A 24,560-nucleotide genomic window follows, 5' to 3' on the forward strand; every position below is an offset into this window, starting at 1 on the left:
CAATTTTTCCCTCCTTACATTTTACATGGAATTTCACCTTTGATCTAAAAACATTCCCTCCAAAAGTTAGGAGTTTGATAAATTGCCTTTTCTTCTTGCTTCCCTGTCTGCAACCAGAAAAAAACATGCATTCAAAAATTCCCAGGCCTACTTATTAACAAGGACATCCCAATAACCCAGTTATTGATGAGATCAGAACTGACGTACAATCATGTGACCTTTCTAGACCTATGTAACAAACACATTCCTCCCACAAACATATCTGCAGCATCCATCATTGGTGACCAGCTGAGTCTTCCTACAGCCATATGTTTGAAGGTTGACAACTTCATCAAGGCAGCCCCACTTTCAAGCTACAAAAGATCTGTGCATGAAGCACAGAGCGAGGATGTGTAGCACATGTTGAACAGTGAAGCTACGCGTAAATGTGAACCTCTGTGCCTCCACCACGCATCATGTCACCAAATTGAGATTCTGTGGCAGAATGTAGTCAAAGCCAAGACCTACCTCTGTCTTCAGAGAATCACAGATATTAATGAAGCACCATAAAGACAGATAAATTGTTTTAATTAACAGCCTAGCTAAACCAACATTACTATCTGCAGTTCTGTTTTTATTAATTCTCTCCGATTCAGCAAGAATTCCACCAAGGAATAGGGATGAGCAGATGCAACGGGGAGCACATTAATAAATCATAAGTGTCACTAAAATTTGTAAACTAACATCTTCTGGGAAGTCTTGGCAATTAGTCTCAGAGCTTTTTTGGCAAACAAAAATTAATAAATCCAAAAGGTCCCTTGTCTGATGATATCCCCACCCCCACAGAAAGGTCGTTGATGGAGCAATTAAGAGACACAACTAATGGACCATCCAGAAGGCTGGTTCACAAAAGACAAATGAGCTCCATGAAACAAGATGACTAAGGCATCTTAATAAGCAAAGGTGCGACTTCGATCTACATACAAGATACATACAAAAGCTTTTAGACTCATATTTGCTGGGCTACTACTTTTCACATGATTTTGCACTGCCCCCTCCCTTGGTCCCCATGATCTCTGAAGCAATATTAACGCGATTGCTTGTTAAAGAAAGGAACCATAAGAAAGTAGAAAGCCTTTAGAAAACCACAACTGGAAGAGTAATGAATTCCCTCAAACGAGAAAGGTGTTTTTAATCAGGTCATACTTAGTTACTTCATTTATACAATGGGATAAGATGATCAATTGTTATCAACAGCTGATAACCAGCAATTTCAAACATTCTTGTCACAGATACCCCCCCTAAACAAGCAAACACAAGGAAGATAAGCTACCCTCTTATCACTCTTAATAGTTATGAAAAGAGCACAGAAAAGCCATTGTATGTGTAGCCTTTTGTGAACATTTAGCATCCTTGCAGTGTAACTTAATGCAATGCCCTTTACCTATTAATTTCTGTCCTTGCTGATATTCAACAACTATTTTCACCTGTAAAGCTTTCTCTATTGCTCCTGTTTATTAACTATGACCCACTTTCTGATGCCTGCTGCGACACATGCGCAGCTGAACAAATACAGATGTCAGGAGCCTCTGCCAAACCTGGTATGTCAGCCTGAGCAAGAGAACACCACCTGTTTCTCCAAAATAAGCAGTAATTTAGGCATGAGTGCAGAGGAGAAATAACTACTTGGCTCAAGGATGCTGCATTTTCTATTCTTCAAAGCTAGTGACTGCCTCGCTGTTTGGATCAAGGAACTTCTCTTTGTTAAATGGCCATGATCTTCATTTGGCAGCAGCTATCTCAGGAATGAGCCAATATGCAGCTATTGTGCATTTCCCAAATAGTTCAAGTGTGGCTCCTATCCCAAGATGGCATCTTGGGATAGGCCTGACAGCCAGGCTGCACTGAGTCAGGGTAAAATGAACAACCCCCTCTGGGGAAAAAACAAATTTGGAAAAATACTAGAGGTTAAGAACTTCACTGTTCTGAGATGCTGCTGAAGGCCCACGCTAATCACAACTCAGGGTGGTGGAAGCCCTAAGGAGCAACTCTCATCTCACACTGCAGTTGTCTGCTGCAGTTCCCCATCCTCTTAGTTCTTCAGCAAACATAGTCTGAACCTAGCAGCTCTCAACCACAAAGATCTTGACAGGTGCCTCCCACAGCCTGAAAAAGCTAGCCATCATTGAGATAGACTATTTATACAATCTAACAAACAACAACAGTGGAGATGCTAAACTGTTGGGCACCCTGGTTTTCAAATCCAAGAGAGGTCAGGATTGTGTTTGCACACTCAGCTGGCTCCTTCCCTCCATGCCCCTATTGCTGACTGCAAATACAAGAAACCCTTCTGCTTATCAGCACAGAATTTCTGCACTTTGCAGCATTCTTTAAAAATGCCAAACTAAATGTAATAATGGGAAGCATTACAACTTTGAAAACCAACTCCATTAATTTTCTGCCTGAATACAGTCCTCCAGAAAATAACATGTATCTAAGATGCATGTTGTCAGCATAAAAGTGAAAAACAATAAATATAATCAACTTTGACAATACTGCAGAAAAGTGTCAGCTGGTCATGGTGGCTGTCTAAAGACTGAATTTCAATACATCAGTTTCCAGACAAACCACCATGCCCCACTGCAAAACATGTGGAGCCTGACCAGTATTGAGCAAAAGGCTGTGGCACAAACCAGAAGTTGCCATTCTAAACACCACAGGCTAAATAATGCATTGCCACTGGGATAGAAACACTCTTTTAAGGAAGCTCTGGCTGTGTCATGACCTATTTCAGGTTTAGCTTGGTTTATGGATGATACGGAAATTTAAATTGGGCTTGTCAAATATCCTGATCTTTGCCTTCTTATTCATCCACCTTAGAGGCTGCCACATTTGGAACAAGGAAACTAAGCCTCTGTTCTCAACGGGAGACGTGGCATTTCACACCACATTCACCATACCACACCTACAGAGCAGCCGTTTCTGAAGCCATCTCCACGTGCAACACACCATTACTCCTCTTGTCTCCAAGCTAGAAGTTGCAGCTGTTTTGTTTTGCAGCTGTCTCTGTTGAAAAGCTAAGAGTTTTGTTGGTTTTTTGTTGTTTTGGGGTGGGTTTTTTTTATAACTCAACACAGAGTCTAAGATGACAGACCAACCTCTTCAGGCACAAAAGATGCTTGGGAGTTTTCAACTAATGCCATGGAAACATAATTTCTTGGTTTATAAACAAGAAAACAAGAAGAAATATATGTAAGAATTCCTTCATCAGCATTTTAGCCTCTTAAGTAGAAAGAGAGTCATGGTTTTGAGTATGGGTTAATGCATGGGCCGGCATTATGTACCACCAGATAATTTCACTGGGACAACAGCCAGAGGAGGCAAACACCAGGGGACCCATCAAAGGTGGGTAAAATGGCAGCAGGGACTCAGAGCTGACACATGCAAGTGCTTACGCTTTGGAAGAAAATCTGAACTACTCCCCACTGCCTAATTAGCTGATGTGTTGCAGTCATGGCTATCACATCAATCATAAATATTGCCCTGCTAACTTGTGCTTCTCCTGCCTGCTGCATGGCCCTGTTGCCTCTTTGTCTTCATCTGAGGTTGAAAGCTCTCTTGGGATGGAGGTTATCTTTTTAGCTACTGCAATTCAAATAAATAAAATAAATATAACAAACGTAATAAATATACATGTTCCTGAATACTAAAAATGGCAACAGTGGAAAAACTTTTGTTCCACATATCTTCGCAGAAATAACTGCTCAACCCACAGTGACTAAAACAGTTGAAAACATTTTAAATATTACAATAGCAACTTCAAATAATTACCTAGATTGTCACATTCACATAAACCTATTTCAATACTGTACAGCTTTAACAGCAGACAGCATTAGCAACAAGTGAGAAAACATTCACAAGGCTCTTCCTTTGCTCATAAAACCTGTGAAATCTAAAAGGCCCACATAATAAGAAAAGGAGCTCTATAGATTCCTCCCATTTAGTCACACTCATAACACAAGAAGGAAAAAACAGGACAGCAACAAGATTAACTAATGAAAGGGCTTGCTGCCTACCCTACAACCTACAGAATTCTCCATATAATACATCTGAACATAGCAAACACCTCAAATCAAAACTCATTTATCACGCTCACAATTTCTATGGTCAGATCTGGAAGCATTATGAACATGCACATTTGAATAAATAAGCCATTGAATGGATCTTCCCTTCTCACATCCTTCTAAAAAAATTTGCATGAGATTTTCAACAGAAAAATAGGGGGAAAAAAAAACCCAGCACCCAGCTCTTTAACCCTTGGCTGTGAACAGTGCCTTTCAGACACCATATTCTGCATATCTAACCATCACATTTTCCTCTATTCAGTAGATGCCTTCTTGGACAAGTCCTGTAAAACAGCCTGGCCCCCACTGTTTACAGAGAGAGTTTGTATTTCATGACGGATCACTCCTGTGTGCTTACATTTTGTTCATCATAGGCAATGAGGTTGCAGGGACTCTGGCATACAGAGGGTTTGGGAATTATAGATGCTCCAACAGCACTTCAAATCAAAACCACGTAAGTTTACAGATTAAGAGGGAGAACTGTTTTCTTTTTGTTGATGGAGAAATAATATTAGCGGGGAGGAAAAAAACCTACAGGAAGCATAAGTCCAACCTTTAATCCACTTTTACATAAATCAGGCAGGATATAGCTGGATTTTTAACTATCCAGTTAGATATTTTGCTAGGCAATGAGAACTTATAAAGGGTTTGCATGCCTGAAAAGCTTAAAAAAATTTTGCAGTTATATTTGCTGATCTACACAAAGACTTCTGTCCACAAATTCTGATGTTTCACTCCATCACAAGTACAACCACAGTCAAGTAGCTTCCTTTCACAGGAGGAAAATGATCACCTCCACCACTCAGTTAAGAGGGAGAAACAAAGATCCAGACCACAACTGACAGGTATCTCTTGTGACCAAGAAGAGATGTGGCATTCACAAGGGGGAGGGATGTGGCTGCTGGGATGCGGGAGGAATGTCTTTTCCGTGAATCTGGCTGCTTCAGTAGCAATGGAGGCCTTTTCTGTGATTTCTTGGGCTCCAGAAGCATGGACTTTTTTACTAGAGCAATGTCTGTGCTCCTGCATTTAAATGCTGACCAGTATTTCCTCTGTCTAAACTCATATCAGCCTGATACATTAGTTTCCAATGTAAATTTTCATTCTCCTCTCTCCTCTTGCTCTCACTCCCTTTTTTAATTACATTCAGGATGTTTTCTTATTGATTTACATGTCTTTGTATTTAGATGCAGGGATTAGAAATTTCTCTTATATGGCAATTCAGTTTTCCATTAATAGAAGCCTCTCATGCTATAAAGCAGGGGGGACTGAGGAAGAGCTTTTGATGCACGAAGCAGGCAGAAGCAAGATGATATTTGGAGATTTTATTGTACTCTGCTCTATCTTAGCATCCTTTGAAGCACGGCCATGTGATTCACTGCTTTCTGCCACAAAAGACTCTCCTTTCCTGTGGGAGCAACTGTGTTTGCCAAGCGTTCAGAATAGACGTCACGCAGCCCCACTGCTCAGATGGACAGCACTCCTGGTTAGCAGAAAGCATGTGTGGTATTCCCAGAAAAGAGGGGTGAGCGGAAAACAAACTTAAGCAAAAACAAACAATGCAACTCCTGGAGTTTTAAAAAAAAAACTCTTCTGGAGGTCCAGACCTCCTTCTGATAAGTACTTCATAGTTGCATTCAGTTTGTGACCCATCAGTTCTGAGGGCTCAAAGATGATTTTGAAGGAGCTACAAAAAGTAACTAAGGAAAGCAAACCTTTTGCCAGAAGGCTTAAATTCACCCTGCAAAGACAGATCCTCCTTGTGAAATTTTCAGTGTTTCCAAAATTTAAAAGAAAATATTAAAAAGTTCCAGTTTAAATAATGCAAAGATTCAGAGGCCTTACTGTGCAAATAGAACAGAAAATCCAGAGAAAAGGAGTCTTTCACTTAGTATCTATTTGCATTTCTACAATGTCCTTTGCAAAGAAATTCATAGTTACTCTCAAAGACTCTATGCTCCCCTATGAATTGCAACATGGCTTGATCCTGCATTTTCCATGTGGGAAACAAAGGTTTAATGCCCAGCAGCATTTCCTATGAGCTCTTATCCTGAGCTTTCCTCATAGACTTTGGAAGAGAACCTAGGAGGTTCTGACTTCTCAACATCTCTGAGTCTCTAGGCCCCACGCTGGCCCCCATTTCACTGCAGAAAAGATACAGAAATGTCCCAGAACACACTGAAACATGCTCACAAATCAGTATGTTTCCCCAGATGACCAATACTGGATGCCTTCAGTTGTATGGACACTGAACGACATAACCATCCTTATGGGAAGACTCCAAAAGGAATGCTGCTATTACCTTTCTGCAGAGCTCAGGTGACACTGTGAGTTTAGCATAAGGACAGGATACGCCTGCTTGTTGCATTACTTATGCAGAGTAGATTGCTTGGCAATTATGCTTAAAGTACAATCACAGTGCTATTTGTACTTGTTAGGTAAAAAGGCAAAAGTTTTTTAAGGCTTTAATACCTTGCTAAGTACCACGGTAAGTGGAAATGACTGTGTTCTCTCTTATTAGCTGCATAGTTATTTATACTTTTGCAGATTACCATAGTACAGCTCAATTAGGCTTTGGAAGTACTGCTCAAATTGAGAAGTTTCAAGAGCTCTACTTAACATTAAGCACATTAACAGGAATAAGCCTGCATCACATGCCCAAATTCTGCTCCAAGCAGGGGCTTTTAAATTAGCTGGGGAGAAAGAAGACGAGAGAACATCTACCAAGGAGCTGCTCACAGCTGGAGCAGTAGCTACAGTGCACCAACTGCAACTACACCAACTGCACTTTCAGCAGGTTTGTGCAATAGCTGTAATACACCAGCTAAATCTGACATAAGGCACTTGGTCTCTCACAAACCATTTTGCCTTGTTGTTTTTTTCAATTGTCCCTAAGGTAAAAAACACCTAATAACACTTTGATTTAAGGCATAGCATTTCCACACCACAAGCAGGATGTTAGGAGGAAGAGCAATCCCCAACAGGCAGAAATTACCCGTCATTTCAGATATTAAGGAACAAGGAAATGACCTGTTAATAGGGGTGATTTGGGGGAGCTTGGGGCTGGGGGGAGGGGGGAGGATTTTTATTTCTTTATTTTAAATGCACACACATACTTACAAACACACATTCTGTCCTTCAGCATGCTCCTGCAGGCCAGGATGCTCCATCTCTCACACCAGACTGGGTGCATGGCATGTACATGACACTATCCTAGTCTGTCCATAGCAAGGACACCAGTACCTCACTGTGACATCTCTAGTCCTTTAGTGGCTATTGTCCTTACAACCCAAGGCAACACAGATTCACTGCCAAGAAAACCATCTCAGCTTACAGGGCTGAAGAATGTGGCTAAGATTGGCTAGGACTATATCATACGTTGTGTTGCATATCAACTCGAATCTTGTTCTAGCAAGCATGTATCACCTATAGAGGCTCTTCTCACTGTCTCCTAGAGACTCTGAGGAATTAAGAGAGTTGTCTAAGGACACTCAAAGGTGAGAACAAAAGCTTCTCTCTGTGCTAGGGAAGTGCCAGGGAAGTGCCCTTACATCTAGAATCCCTCTTTTTTGCAGTCTTCACTTCATCAAAACAATGTGTTCTTAATCATGTGTCCTTTTTCCAAAAAGCAAGTCCTGTTATTTCACAATCCTTCCTACCTCCTCCCCTGATCAGCTCAGCTATCCTCCCTTACCCATATTCCCACTTTACAAGAGTTACAGTGCAACCCCTCCATGCCCGTTGCTGTGATTTCTACCATCCACTTACCTCCACAGTGAACTCTCTGTAACACTCCCCAAGTTGAAGTCGAAGAGCTTTGTCAGAATGAGAATCACCTAGGGAAGGGAAAGGGAGGGAGGAAGAGAAAGGGAAAAGAAAGAGAAAACAAAGTTTTCCTTTAGACTGTGTAACAAAACACAAGGCATCTATCTCAAAGGAGAGCTTAGCATTTATCTATTAAAGTTTTAGTATTATAGGATCAAGTAAGTTTAAAAAATTAGAAAATCATTATCTTAATGCATCATGCAACCAGTAACATTTATTTTAATCTCAAAAATGTTTTGCATTTGAAATAAAACAGGCCAACAGGAATTAATCAAACACTTGAGCTGCCCTCCCTACAACTATGGTTATTCAAGGTCAGGGACGTTATCAGATGTGCCCTTTTAACCCAACAGCCTGATCAGAAATTACAGCTTTTTTTTCCTGTTCTACCACAAATTGCTGATTCTCTATGGAAAGAATTGGCAAGTTTGTTTATGAGGATCCCCATCCAGCAAAAGTCCATTTTTCCCAGAATGATCTTTGTTGTTCTTTACCTGCAGTCACTGACTCCAACAGCACGGGAATTTCCACATGCTATCACCCTTTATGCAGTGGCAAAATAGAGGAACACAGAGGATGATATTCAGCTTAGATACTCAGCAAAGCAAAGCTTCAACTGTATCTTTAATGCTCAAGGTAAGTTAGAGCCTTCAGGGCCCACTAACTTTCTGACAAGCCATAAACACTCTCAAGTCATAAACTTGCAAAGCTGAGGTAGGAGGAGAGGGGACTTAAGCAGCACATGGGGGACCACAGGGGAATGTAACATCTCTCCGATATCCTTAGTACTCTGACCTTGTATTTCAGAGGTAAATGTAATTCTAGGTTCCACCTACATTGTCCAGTGCCTTTCTGTACCAGAAGGGCGGCTATGCATTCAGATAACCTGTGAGCCTCTGTGCAAGCTCCCAGGCTCAGACAGGATGGCAGAAAGAACCTTTGATTCTACAGTGGAAGTTAAGAGCATTTGAGCAGCTGCTCCTTGCTATTTTAGAGTAACTAATATCACACAGTTCATTCCCTCAGATTCTACAGGACCAGCCTCAGAAAGAGAGCTTTGGGGCATCTCTTCATTTTAGTTTTGCATCATTTTAACATTTCAGCTTAGTTTTCCCCTTGCAGGATTCAAGAACAGGCTAGTTTCTCTTACATCTGCTTGGGATGTAAAAGCATCTGGGGGCATTTTTAGTGAACACTTGGAGGGGTGGGAGTTGTTTTGTTAACAGATACTTCACCGTATGGCTAAAAGATTGGTCCAAATGAGAGAAGTAACCCAAAGGGCTGAGTTCATTAATGTTTTCCTATACAAGAAGGATCTTTTCTACTACAGAAGCCACATTTCCTTCCCTCCTCCTCCCCCCACAGCAGTGTTACCTGCCACTCCTTTCATTAGGGTTTCCCAGCTGAAAGGCTGCTGGGTGAGGAGTTTAAATCTTTGCAGAAAAATGCCAAAGGATTAATCAATATCACAATGGCTGCAGTAGTCTGTTACTGTCAGCATAATACCAGGAAAAGACCTGTTCAAATTGTAAGGAACCTTGGTACGTGACTACGCAGTCACTGCCAATTTAATGGCTTTACAATAGATGCTCAGAGCATTCCTCTCTACTGGATTTACTTTCCCTGTCCCCATTCCCAGTTGCATTTAGTCCCTTTATTTCACCATGCAGAGACCTTTAGGAGGAAGATAAAAGCCAAGCTGCTTCCAGCAGAGTGTGAAAAGAAACCTGCCAGGCAGATGTGAGCCAGCATATGCAAGCCCATGTCAGCCTAAACCGATGCTGTGCAGTGAGGAAATAAGAACAATATCCTTTTTATCGCAACTAAAACCCTGCACACTCCTTTCTATACAAAGGGGGAAGAGCCAGCCGCAAGTTGCAGCAACCCAGGTTTGTATGCTCCCTCCCTTTACATCAACTGGGATGTGTCCCAACAGTGTCTGCCCCCAGCTAAAACCTGATGAGAGCAACATTTTTAGGATGTTCCCTATATTTCCACAGGGGCTCAGACAGGACCCCTCTCCAGAGTCTCTTGCTTGCATCACAGCACAAGCCCTGCCCAACCAGAAATAACACCCTTCTTACTGCTCATGACTACAGTGAGGTTTCACAAAGTTAGCTTTCCAGTTTCAGAGCCTAAACACACTGAAGACAGCAGGATGGTTTCTGCTGAGTTCCGTGGATCCTGGATCCAGCCCTGTATGTATTAAATAAAATCTCTTTGTCCTGGTCAAATTTCAACAGAGTAATTCCACCTGAAGTTGCAATTACAACTAAAGGCAGCATCCATCCTCTCCCAGCTCTTTGTGTGCCTCTTCCCAGATCTCCTACGCCCTATATCTTTGAAGATGTCACTTCTTTAGCACAAACCCTGCAAACCACAGGATAACAGCAGCTTTACAGGAGTAGGTTGAATCCTACTCAGCGCGTGGGTATAAAACCAAAGTAAAAGCACTTTGTCTAGTAAGGCTTTTCTGGATTTTTGCCCAGGACAACTAACAAAAATCCAGCTCTGCCTGTTGTTAATGCAGGTAAAACAAAAGCCCAAGCATCCCTTTGCAGTTAAATATCACAAAAGGCCCTAGGAAATGGCAGGAGTTGCTTTAGGCAGTGCTAATACACATTACAGTCACCTACAGCAACCAAACAGGCCCAGGCCAGGCAACACTCTTGCACCATAACCCCATGTAGCCTCCACATTGTCCCCACTTGTTTTTGAGACAAGACACTTCAGATTCAATAAAAGCAACTCTTGCATTAGTTTGAGAGTTTCAAACCCAGAGAGGACTGGAGAGGCTGAACCTCCCCAAGAAAAGCTGGGAAAACACATTCCCCCACAACACTTCATCGTGAGACCACAGAGCAAATTTAACTACTATGGACATATCACATGCGGTCAAGACACAAACCCTTAAAGGCACAACTGGTTCCTGAGTTGTTTTCATGGGATGCTTTTGACATGGCATAGCAGAGGAATCTTTAAAGTATTTCAAGAGGCTATTCTGAGGCCTCCACATCACTTTGCCTGAATGGAAACTAGAAGCAGGGATATCAGGGGCAGATATCAGGGGCAAGTACCAGAATTTCTAAGGCATTGTTATTTGAACGCTTTAGCTGAAAAAGAATGAAATGAAATGTAAGGAAAATAGGACATATTTTCCAAACTGAATTCTGACAGGAGAGAAAAACAATACATACACACCTCATTGGTTCAAGCCGAGACATTTGTTTCCAATTTCTACTTTGCAGTTGAAGAAGCTTAGCGTGTTTTCGTCAACGCTAACAAATAACCATAGCTTTCCTGTGCCAGGATAATTTTGTATGAAAATCTTGATGGTTTTCATTTTAAAAGCTGAATTCAATTAAAAATTGGAGATTTCACATTTAATGCACTATTTCGAAACAAAACAAAATGCTTTCTTTCCCTGAACTGAGGGAAAATGCCCATTCTTCAACTTAAATTAAGATGAAAGCATTTTACTCTGGGAAAAATAAATAAAGCTAAAAAAGTTCCAAGCGATATTGATTCAGAAACAGCAAAAAACTTACACTTCAGCATTCTTTAATCAAAGTAAATAAAACACCCTTATAGTGCCAAATTAAACTGTTTCTGTTTATCAAACCAATCTCCCCAAAATTAATTTCAAGTCAGCTCAATGTTGAGCTGTGTTTTTCTCCAGGGTCATACTGTTCACTTCAGGGAATGCAGCTCAGATATGAAATTCTCCCATACCCTATGGGCCAGGCTCTGTTTCCCAGGACACCCTCGCGCAGGTATCCTTGAGGGCACCAAGCAGCTTAGCTGGTTGGGAATGAAGAAAGGGAAAACCAGCCTGCAGTATGGAGAGAGGAAATAGGCCAGGCTGAATTACAACTCCCTTAAGGCAATACAACCCCTCTGGAAAATGCAATTTCAGGCTGAGCTTACACAAAACTAAATGACCTGAATAATTCAATAAACTGTTTGGGTTTTCTAGACAGAAGGGGGAATGGAGAAAGGATAATCAGAAAAATATATTTTCTTTGGAAACAAGTGATATTCCAGTCCTAAAAGAATTTCCTTATGCACTTTATTTTACACACATGCCGCTCCACAGCCCATATGTTTTTGCTCTGCAGAAACAAAACTGCTGAATACCCTGCTACAAGATGTGCATGACAAAAATGCTAAACCCTGTCAATTATTTATCTTCAATGGCTTATACTATGTTACAGGTTGAGAGTCTCTGGCACTGAAAAATCCCTTTATCATGCTGTATAGTATACTGAACCACTAAAATCATATTTAGTATGATGGACTTGTTCTCTAAAATAAGGCCAGCAAGTCTCCAAGACTGTCCAATACAGCAGCCTTGGGTCTTAACACAATCTGACTAGCATGAAAGCAAAAGAAATGTAACCAGGAATGGTAGCCCAGGTGTCATTCCATCTCGAAAACACATCCCTGAAGGGATCCCTATTGTTCAGACAGTTACTAGGAATCTCTAAACCTATAAATCACAGAAGTGCTCAAAAGCTCTTCAGAGTATTTGGTGGCGTAACAATCTTTCATTCCTATAAAATTTTACTATGAAGGAAAATTACTTTAGTTCATTAATCCCTCCTCCAGATCCTGTGAATTTTAAACTGTTAAAGTGCTTTACATATACCCCACGGTGGAATATATAACTGTTTCCCACAAATTAGAGCCTAAAGGCGTTGCACTTCCTTCAACAGATTAACAATGAACTTCAGAACAGCCAAACAATGCCACATCAAAGGCAGACAATGCTCCTGTATCAGTCAACGCTCATATTAGAGACAGGAGAGATAAGAGCACAGCAGCCAGAGAGAGTAGGTGATCATTTCAGGTGGACATCTGAAAGGCCAGCACTGATCCACTTACTGAGATTCATCTCCTCTCTAAATGATCCTGCTATATCAGCACAGAGATTAACACAACTCATCAGTAGCCATGTACACATGTTTACCAAGGCTAATTAATGATGAGCAAAGGCATGAGCACTAGGCAAAGCACACACAGCACAACAGAGATCACTGACAGATGCACATGTGAAAAATGTGAGCTCTTTGCTCACTTCCTATGGCATGTTGGGGTCTCCATTTCCTGCCTACAAGAGCTATTCCCATGGTGTTTGCAATCTTTTCTCCCCAAACACATCAGCCACAGGATGCTTGGCTGCAATTTTCATCTGCCTTTCCCCAATTCATATGAGAGCAACAGTACTCAACAAGTAAATTTCAAATGTGAACAACCACAGGCTACTGGGAAACAGTATCAGTAAATTGCTGAAGGTAAATTGTCTTAAAATTCTCTGGGACCTAAAAGCCAGGCAGCACTGCTCTATGGAGGTCTTTAGCTGTTTCTTTTTGGGTTGGTTTGTTTCGCTTTGGGGTTTTTTGGTGGTGGTGCAGTAACTAAGCACCCATCAAGACACTCTCTCCTCACCCCAGGGGGATGGGATGGAGAAGAGAACCAGAAGAGCAAAAGTGAGAAAAGCTTGTAATTCCAGAGACAGTTTAATAAGTGAAGACACAAACAAAGAAACAGACCAAAACAGTCCCCGACTGCCTCCCACAGCAGAACAATGCAAAGCCAGCCTCTGAACAATGACTATTTTAGGAAGACTACTCCACAGCTGTTATTACTGATGGTGCTATTTGCGACAGAATACCTGTCCCGGTCTGCTTCCCAGCTATGTTCCTTCCCAAATTTCTTGACTGCCCCCATGCTACTACTAGGGCAGGCAGAGTGAGAAACAGAAATCCTGACACTGTGAAGCACTGTTAGCTATACCTAACATACCGGTGCATTATCAGCACTGGTTTCACCAAAAATACAAAACACAGTATGACATGGGCTGCTCTGAAGAAAATTAACTCCATGGCAGTAAAAGTATTTTCCTAGACCAAGGTAGAGTGGGTCTCAAAACTAATTACTAGATAACCTTGGTCCCACCAAAATCTCTTCACACAAATGCACACTCAAAACCACACTTATGTGTGATCACACTACACATCACCATCCTTATTTACCCTGGAGGTCTAAGTGCAGTTGCCAATACCCAAAAGTGCCATCTCCCACTGTGAGAGCCATATAGCATTACTACAAAATCCCAGTTGAGGAATGTAAATTCCACAGGTGTTTATAGATTCTGCAAGCATGACCACTGTGAAACAAGACAAGCAATGTCATCTTTGTTTTACTGATAAGGAACCAGAGGCGGAGAGAGATTAAGTGTTTCTTTACATGGAAAAAGAATCCAAATCAACTTCTAAGAGTTTGGTTCAATTCACTTTGCAAATACATCAGAAAAGTCAAATTAAAGACCACTTTATTATGAAAGAGAGTCTTCATCCAGGAATTTAACATAGCTGAAATAATCCACTTCAACACATTCAGTTAATTTAAGCTAAGAGGTATCACCAGGAAGATAAAGCATCAGTTCAAGTTCACCCACAGTAAGACAGAGCAATTAGTAAAAAAAGGAACACTTACACGTTAAACACCAATCTACCTTCTTTTCCCCTGCCTGGTGAGTGCAGCTGAAGAAAAGATATCTCCAAATACTAGCAGTTAAGGCACATCCTAAGACATGAGAAGAAAACAACAGACGTACCAACAATAAACACAGGCCAAACCCTGCCCTGGAAATCAGAGCAACAATTTTACAAGAGTAAAGTGATGCCAACTTAAGCAGCAGCAAAATACTTTCTCTTTTTTTATTCTTTCTCTTTTTTTTAATCTCTAGAGAGATGTAGATCTGTGGGTGGCTTCAGGCAGTGCAGACAAGAGAACCCTCTGAAATTGAAAGAGACAAGTCCCAAGATCACACACAAAAGCAAAACATGTTCCAGTGAACTTGTGATCTCTGAACAGCTGAGACTGTCAAATTCATCCTCAAAACAAGAACCAGTAACTAAAAGAAATATATTCTCCTTTTATCCTTCTTTGCTTGTGTAGCTTTTCATTTTCTAGTACAAAAACTGTCAGGGTATGCTCATTCTGTCCCTTCTCCTCCTCCATTTCCATGAAAATCAGGCAGCAGGAGCCAGAGCACTGAGAAGTCTTCCTATGGATTCCCCTGGGACGCTGGAGACAGATTACGTTATCTTCATAAAAGAACCCCCAGGATATAGGCAGCAGTTTGAAATTCCCATTTACAGGGCTTATAGTGAATGTACAGAATTTGAGGGGGTTAAAAACCAAAACCACTACAGTGCTTTGAAGAAAGAGCTAGCTCTGGAAACCCAGTTCCCTCTTCTCATATGAACACCAGCAGGAACAGGGCAGGACTTTTGTACATTGGTTCTCTGCTTTGTCATTCAAGGGCAAGCCTAGCCTTTCAGAGAAAAATCACCTGTTGGTATCAACACTGAGACAGGCACCTTTTCCAGTGTCATGAATTTACCTTTCTGGGCTCCCATAAACTAGAAAGGATTCTGAATTGAACTCGACAGTTGCTCATGCTTTTCGTTTTAAGCATTTTGGTGTCCGGACTGTATTTAGGATATATTCAGAGGTGCCTTGCCCATAGAAGTCCATGCCATGGTTGTGAATGCAGCTGAGCAACACCACCACCAAAGCAATGACTAATGCCTCCAGGACTCAGAGGAATCTGACTATAATGTTTCACAATAACATGGCAAAAGAAGTCAGGTCCTTCTCCTCCCGAACCAGATTCCAGTTATCACCCAGACAAGGGGTATTCATGGCCACTAGCTGTATAGCACCTGCACATCAGCTACATTGCTCTTCCATTTCCACTAGACATTAAATTTGAACAATCTCTCTCATGTACATTTTTTCCAAGGAAATACAAAAAACCCCCAAAATCCAACAAACAAACATTGGTAAATCCTGCCTCAGTTTCTGTGGAAACATGGTTAGCAAGCAAAGGTCATGTTCCCATGTCTGAGCTTAATTAAGCACAGATTCTGTGAAAGTGAGAAAAAACATCAGTTGTGTACAGTTGCCGACAGTGTAAAAACCCTGGAAGTTAACCAACAGAGATAGAAGACCAGTCGGCCTACCTTGTAGCTAAAAATTGTCTGTGAACTAGGAGCAGAGACCTTGAGGGGAGGATGTGTATACGAGCAGGGAAAATCACCGAAATGCACCTGGAATGTACCCAATGCTGTATATGCCAACCAGTCACTACGGGAAGCTGTGTGTACGTGGCAGTTTGACACTATATATACCCATTATTTGAGCACAATAAACGGATCACTCTTATCAATCATATTGATTGTGCATGTGTTCCCTCCGTGCGCGACGACATATTGGCGCCCGAACAGCGACCAACAGAGGAACCCCGGTACCCGTAGTGGCTGGGAGAATTGCGCACGGAGCGGGAAAGCACCGGAGAAGCAGCATCCGGAGGGCTGAAAGAAGAAAAAAATGCTCGGTTTTGCTGGTCGAAGATGCCGGGCAGAGAACGGGCAGTGAAAGAAGAAAAAAGAGGCCAATCCTGAAAGAGAAGAGGAGCCTATGATAAAAAAAAAAAAAAAAAAAAAAGAATCGGACTACTAAGTAGTCCTAAGGTAAAGCCCGGAGAAGAGACAGAGGTCAATCCTGAAAGAGAATAGGAGCCTCTGAGCCTGGAGGACAAAGAGGGAGCCTCCGCCGCCGGCTAAGTTGGCCTGCTTGCTGGTGAGCTGCATTGGTACCAAAACTTAAAAAAGAGAGAGTAGTGAATAATGGAAAGACAAGCGGCCTTTGATTTATTTAAGTGCTTCTTAGAGAAGCAGGATCTAGGAAAAGGGCTTACTGCCCTCTTTGATTATGGAAGGAGACGTGGGGTGCTATCAAGAAAGTTGTCTCCAGGAGAGGAGCGGCTGCGGGACACCGAGGCGCTGCGAGTGGAGGAGCCGCGGGTGCAGACCTTTGCACGGGAACTGTGGAGGAAAGTGCCCCGGGAGGCGCGGCCGGAGCTCTCGGGCCGCGCGGCCGAGCGGGCAGCGCCAGAGCTGCAGCGCGACTGTCAGAAACCGCGGCAACAGCAACAGCAACAACGGCAGCCGCAGCCGCAGGAAAACGCGAAGTGGAGTGTTGTGAGTCCTGGTAACACTCCCCTTTGTGCGACAGGGCGAGGGACAGGGGGGTTCTCCACAACGAGCGACAACAACCCTCAAAGCCTACCCTGGGGGAATCCTCCCTGCTGACGACAAATTGGCCCCTACAGAAAAAAGAAAAAAAAAAAAAAAAAAAAAAAAGGACCTTTATAGCCTTTTGAACATGTTATATGAGTATTGATGAGTATTGTGGCAGGCTGTGGACTTGAATCCCCATATACAACTCATTTGATAGTCTCTTTGTTATCCACATGTACTAGAAGTTAGGAAATATATATCCATGTATATCTGTGTTTCTATTAGCCCTTGAAGACTTTTTAAGGATATTGCTGACCACTTCTTCCCATGTAGGCTGGCCACCTGCATTGGAACGAGTGTGCATTTTGGTCAGTGTAAAAGCCCAAGGCTCATGTGATGTGGGGAGGCAGAGCCTCTGCGGGGGCGCCCGCTGAAGTTGAGCCTGCGACCTCACACTGCGATGATGCTGCTTGAAGCTGATTTTTGATTGTCTTCACAGGGTCCTTACGCCACGTTCTGTATGAGGGACTGTGTAGTGGAAGTAATGATTGTCTGGGCTTTGTGTTTTGAATATTGTAGTTGTATGGAGTGTGCTTGTGGGATCCCATGCATGTGCATGCGTGTGTGTGTGTGTGTGTGTTGGGGACAGACAGTGTTCTGTGTATTTTTTGTTGTTGGGTTTGTGTAAAAGTTTTAATGGGTAGCAGATTAACATTTTGGACAAGAAAGGGTTAATGCAAAAGTGTGGTTGCTAGCAGGTATTTATGGATGCTGCTAAGCAGGCAGGCAGCTGTAGCTTCACATGCCTTTCCCATCAGAATGCCTTTGAGTCACTCTAACCCAGCTCCTTCTCAGGAGCTGAGAGGGGGTATGTTTGTATCCTCCTACCTACAGATCCATGGTGGCTACCTGCAGAGTTTGTTAACCCTTATCATAAGCTGGACAGACAAGTGGAGAAACCTGATACCTCAGCTATAGGAGCTGACAGTAAATACCCCAAGCAGAATGAGATAGAGGAAGAGAAAAATAAATGATTGACATCACTTGGGGGTAACTGAAAAGTAACAACTTGAATATGTGTGCTTGTAATGTAGCTATTATTAGAGGCTGTGATTTTGTGTATAAAACCACCTGTATTTACTAGCCAGTTACTAATGAGAAACTATACCTTGTGTTGTGTGGATTTATTACTTGTAAGAGATGTTAGAGCATGCAAATTTGCAGCAGCTACTAGAAAATGCTAAGACAAAAGCTAGAAAGATTCTAATACAATGGTAGTGTAGAGGGTGAAGAAGAAAAAAAAAAAAAAAAAAGCTGTCTTCAACACGCTGCACAAGAAGCTGCACCAGTAGACCTGGGCGAGAGCCTGAACATTTGGACTCTTATCAACCACAAACCTTGAAAGAAGTGAAAGGGACAAGTTGGGAAGAACCGGAGAAAGAACATCGGGTGGAACCGAAGAGAGAACAGCAAGATAATTTCTGAGGACTGTAAATTTGGAAACAGGAGGATGCTTAAGACATGATAAAGAATGTGTAGTCAAAGGGAAGTGAAAATTTCGATATAATGAGTAGTGATGGCAAAGAACTATGTTTAGAAATAATTGGTCAAGCAAAAGTGCGTGGACAGTAATGTGATTGGCTGAGAAAGTGCGTGATCAATAAGATCGTTTCGTGATGGAAAAGTACCAAAGGAACTAACCACTACTAACCGCTAGGCAGAATACTATAAAAGCCTGTAAGCTCACTCAATAAGGGATTTTGTTTGTAGCCAGAAACGGAGTCAGTGCCTTAGTTGCCACAGGATCGGGCCTGGCAGGGGGTGCCGTCCTATGTAAAGTCCCATATAATTGCCTATGTACAGTAGATATCTTAGGCATGTTTATCCCTAATAGCACTATGATAATATACAAAAGAGGATTGTGTTCTTGAAGGTCAAAGCATGCTTTTTATTTGAGCTGTGATGACAAAGTAAATTTTTGGAACCTGGGTGAAATAATAGCTGCCTCATTTTTAGCTCCCAAAGTAGCTAGAGCTCAAGCTTTAGCAACATTAAATAAACTAGGTTGTTGGCTTGCAAGACAGACAAATGCTACTTCACTTGCTATGAGCGGACTTTTAACTGATGTCGATAGTATTCGTCATGACACCTTACAGAATAGAGCAGCAATCGATTTTTTGTTGTTGGCACAAGGACATGGTTGCGCAGAGTTTGAAGGGATGTGCTGTATGAATTTGTCAGATCATTCGGAGTCAATTTATAAAAGTATACAACAATTAAGAGAAGGGGTCAAGCGACTAATAAGAGATGATGGTTTGGATTGGCTGACAAAACTCTTTAGAGAATGGGGAATTTCTGGATGGCTGAAAGATTTGCTTATGCAAGGTGCAACTATATTATGTGCAATAGTCTTATTCGTATTAATAGCAAGTTGTATGCTGCGGTGTGTGATATCAATGCTTAAGAAAAGTGTAGCGTCCATCTGACTTGCTCAAAAAGAAAAAGGGGGAATTGTGGAGACATGGTTAGCAAGCAAAGGTCATGTTCCCATGTCTGAGCTTAATTAAGCACAGATTCTGTGAAAGTGAGAAAAAACATCAGTTGTGTACAGTTGCCGACAGTGTAAAAACCCTGGAAGTTAACCAACAGAGATAGAAGACCAGCCGGCCTACCTTGTAGCTAAAAATTGTCTGTGAACTAGGAGCAGAGACCTTGAGGGGAGGATGTGTATATGAGCAGGGGAAAATCACCGAAATGCACCTGGAATGTACCCAATGCTGTATATGCCAACCAATCACTACGGGAAGCTGTGTGTACGTGGCAGTTTGACACTATATATACCCATTATTTGAGCACAATAAACGGATCACTTTTATCAATCATATTGATTGTGCATGTGTTCCCTCCGTGCGCGACGACAAGTTTCAGCAAATACACTTCCTGCATTCCTACATGCTTACCTTTAGAGCACACAAACCACATTCTTAACATCTCCTTTCTAAAGAAATAAAAGGAAGGACCCCAACAAGGTTATCAGCCCTTAAAGAACAGCTGGACTCTGTTCCAGTGGCTGCAATAGGACCCTAAACATAGCTACCAGGTCAGATCATAAAATCTTTGTCCTCTTTGGAGGGGAATCACTCCATAAAAGCTAAGTATTTTTAGAATTATTAGCCACACACCATCAGGAGAGGGTGTCCGGGAAAGGCATTGTGAATTAATCACCTTTTTGAGGACAGCAATGAAACACAGGAGACATTTAAGCAGAATTCCAGACCCTTAGAATACACTGGAGGGGAGGGTGGACACACCAAAACCATCAGCAGCTTGCAAGTAGCACTAGTCAGAGACAGAAAAGACCCCCAAGGTTATCTGACCCGTCTCCCTGATAAGGCAGTTGTGCTCCAGAGAATCTTTCCCAGCTTTTCAGGATGGCCTTGCTGCACATGAACACACTTTCCCACCAGAGAAGACATCTAGATTGCCTAAAATAACAGAAGCCTGAGCTTTATCTCTGTGTAACTCAGTTAAATATAAATACAATCTCTCCTGGCAGGCGGTGATATGATTTAAGCATCCCCTATCACACATCATAAGAGGTGATAGCAAAGAACTCATAATTTATTTTTATTGATCCAGTAATCCATGCTGCATCATATCTCCCATTTTTTCCCTTTGCTAAGAAGCCTCCATCAAAGCCTTGGAAACTTTACCTTTTTTCCCCTTCTCTGTCTTCCATTTAAAGCTGCTGTGTGCACATCTTTACTTAAGTTAAGAAGAAAATGAAAAAAGGCCCCCAGTTACTTTGCTGGCTCCATTCTTGTTCCAATTATCTCCTGATACTATCTGTGAACCAGCAGATTTTGTACAGCAATTTAACTCTGCGGAGCCACCTACCTTCTGAAGCACCATCTAAAGCTTCAGATATGGGGACCCAAAAAATAAGGAATGACTTGAAATTAAGTGTAGGTACACTTCCTTCACAGGACTGCTCTCAAGAAAAAAGCGAGGTAGAGGGCTGACAGAAGAGAAGATACCACAGCCATCAGGTCCATCAGGTGAGCGGTTTCCTTGAGGACTGAAGGCAAGACTGACTAGTTCTATAAAGGAAATTAAACTATGTGGAGAATTTTGTGTCTAAGCCATTTTATAGAATCATAGAATAGTTAGGGTCAGAAAGGACCTTAAGATCACCCATTTCCAACCCCCTGTCATGGGTAGGAACACCTCACACTAGACCATGCCACCCAAGGCTTTGTCCAACCTGGCCTTGAACACTGCCTAGGGTGCAGCATTTACCACTTCTGGGCAACCTGTGCCAGTGCCTCACCACCCTCACAGTAAAGAACTTCCTCCTTATATCTAACCTAAACTTCCCCTTTTTAAGTTTGAACCCGTTACCCCTTGTCTTGTTGCTACAGTCACTGATGAAGAGTCTCTCTCCAGCATCATTTCTGAAAGAAAGAGAGAAAGAAGTTCCCAAAGAGTTGATTTTTCAAGAAAATTCAAGCCACTTATTGTTCTTGCATTTCAGACTGCAGGCTCTAGTCAGGAACTCTCAATTCTCTTTCTCTTTCATCTTCTCCTACACAAGTACATATACATATATAAACATTATTGATCTTCCTTAGACTCCAATTAGCAACTCAAATAATTGTTGTGGAACAGAGCATGGGCAAGAGATTCCCTCTCTCCCTGAGGACAGGAGATGGACTGGATAATCTGTTGAAGTTCTTTCCAGCCTCATGTCTAGGACCCAAAGATTTACTTGTTCATGAGAAAATGCCTCACTGTTAGCTTAGGAAAACAACAACAGGGAATTAGGTACCATGTCACAGAAACACATGCCTGTTGTGCTCCCTGAAATAAGGAGCTTTGCTCCAACATGACAGCAGGAGATGGCGGCCGGAGAAGCTACCATGTGAGCGGTGCAGCCTGGTCACTGCCCTGTCACTCAGACTGGCAAACGGCATCGGAGCCTCTCAACTATTCCCAGCTTTGATGCCAGCTCACCCACCTGCAGGGAGATTAATTTGTGATGGCAATATTATTCTGAGACATTATTGCTCAAATTTGAACAATATTACTCTGGGAAAACATCGTTCTCCCTCCAGGGTAACTAGTCCAAAAGTCTGGAGTTTCATAGATGTTACCATGAAAGAAAAGGATGTACCCTCTGAGAGACAAACCCTTGCATCTGCTTTTAGTAGCCAGTTGAAAGACCTTCCACACCTGCCACTGGATCTCTATTATAAAACATCCAAGTACCTTAGACTTCAGTTTATTTCCCTTCCTCAAAACAGCCCAGGGTTATAGGGATTGTTGCAGTTTGCCAACTGACAAGTGTAAGCACAGAGGGAAAAGAGCAAAACGCACAAATTGTTCTGTTACAGTTCTGCAGGTACTTAAGCTCACACTTAAATTTTCCTCCACACTTAATACCTGACCTTGAATGACTGTAACATCATTAGTAGAAACCCATGATTTAATCATAATTCTTTAAATATGCGTAGGCAGAGTATTTATAAATATAATTAAATAGTAGGGAAAGTGAATTATGAGAATCATCACAAAAAGAATAAGGTAAAAATATCACTTATATTAGAATTTAGAATGTGTGAGTAGCTATCACAGGCAGCTTGGGTCAGTCAGGCTGAGCAGGACACAAAGGACTGGAAAGTGCTGGAGGTAAGAGACAAGCATGAGTCAGGGCTCTCCAAAGACAAAAGGTCAGAAGCAACAGTTTGAGTGCTAACTAGCTAATTAACATATTTTTACATTATTATAGATTCAACAAAGATGAAAATGATCTGATTATCTTATATATTAAGGTAATAAAAACGTGGTCTGTGCAATTGACTGCAATCTTCTGACCTTGAACCTATGTTTATACAGTAGTTCTTATCTGCAGATGCCCAAACCTACTTTGAAACTTAATGGCTCAGTTGTGGTAAGGTCAAATTTTGCCCCAGCAGCTCCTTTTCCTACTGGTATTCCTTTGAACTAATCTTTACTCTTGATTTTAATAATCATATTTATTTTCATTTTTATTCTGTACTCATCATGTGCATGTTTCTTCATCACTACAGTGCCTGAGCTCCTGGTGCCATAGCTACATAGCTTTTTTGTTATTATTCTTTGTGTTGTATTATTAAGTAGTTAAGAAAAATTATTTTCATGTGCTGCTGTGAAAACTCACTCTTTCTGTGCAAATTCCTGTCTTTGTTTCTGTGCAGAGCAGCAAAGCCCCTGGAGCCCTGATGTTGCCTCCTTTGAAGGGCCTTCATCAAGCAGACTTCCATGAAATTTGGCTCACCAAGTATTTCCAGAAACTGGGCTAGGAAAGATTTCTCTGTGCACATCCACCACATTGAGCCAGCCAGATGCAACATCCTCCTTCATCTAAGAAGACAAAGCCAACTTCTGTTCTTTCTACAGAATACAGAGAAACAGGTATGCTAACAACACACTGGCCTATGCAAGACACTAGCAACAGCTTCAGTGATACACAACAAGAATGGGGGATAGAGAATTCTTGAGTCCAAGATTCAGGTTCTCCCTTCTTTACGAGGCATCCAAGCTTGCACACCATCCCCTCCAGAGAGCAGCCATAAGCACCATGGGGTGAGAGCTGTTTGGATTCTGCCTGATAACTGAAGGAACTATAGGAGCCAGTTGATGGACATTCACAGTAGGCACGTGCCATGGGATTCAGCTCTGCCTCCAACTGGCATTTAACCATTTCAGACTGCAACTACATTAGTAATACAGAATTAACATAATCTATATCACAATAGCCTGTAAAAAACCTCATTCAGATATAGGGCAGCCTCCGAGCAAGCAAAACAGGAAACATGAGCAGGTGCTTTACTGTCTGCCTGAGAGAAGGAACACACCATGGTTTCTCCTCCTTCATGGTTAGCCATATAAAGACTTCAAATCTGTGAATCCAAGAGACGGATGGGATGCTTGCTTCCATGTCAGCTGAAAGAGTAGGCCCTTAAGATGCCCTACCATGGGAACCTAACTCAGGGCTGAGGATTCCTCCAGGCAGCAAGAGGCTACAATAAGCCTGCAATATACCCAGGACCTAAGAGGGAGAATAAAGACAGAAGAGGGACCTGAACCTCCAAAGCAGAGCTCTGGTTTGTCACGCAAGCCAGACAACCATTATTCTAAAGCAGCGTGTTACCAGTCCTGTGCCTGCCAAGGAAATAAAGCTTTGGAAGAAGCAAGCAATACAGAGTGAACATTTTTCCCAATTTGAGTATTACCTAAAGATGGGTAAAATGTATTTACTTAAACTCTGACCCTGTAGAAAGGAAAAACAAAACAAACAAAACCCAAACAGTCCTCTCTTTCCCCATGCAGAAAAAATTATTCTCTGAAGAACTGGCACCAACTTCAGGGCAGAGGGGGAGATGAAGGAATATGTCAGGATCCATAAAGAAATCATAACTTTTGGTGTTGACCCAATATTACAATTGGGAGGAGAGGGGGGCAAATTAAGAAAAAAATCCATTCATCTGGTATTGAGCTC

At 41.9% G+C, this 24,560-nt stretch overlaps 1 protein-coding gene across 1 annotated transcript in view; it reads right to left on the reverse strand.

The window, feature by feature from the left end:
* The window catches only part of SORCS3 (sortilin related VPS10 domain containing receptor 3), a gene marked incomplete at its 3' end in the record, with an annotated part of 305,158 nt that overhangs the window by 197,681 nt on the left and 82,917 nt on the right, over positions 1–24,560 (reverse strand). The window contains exon 2 of the mRNA XM_080620247.1: positions 7,872–7,939. Coding sequence (XP_080476373.1) covers positions 7,872–7,939 — 68 coding nt within the window. The remainder of the gene's footprint in view (positions 1–7,871; positions 7,940–24,560) is intronic.

This window comes from Psittacula echo (genome assembly GCF_963264785.1).
Source record: "Psittacula echo genome assembly, chromosome: 6".
NCBI classification, from domain to species: Eukaryota; Metazoa; Chordata; class Aves; order Psittaciformes; family Psittacidae; genus Psittacula; species Psittacula echo.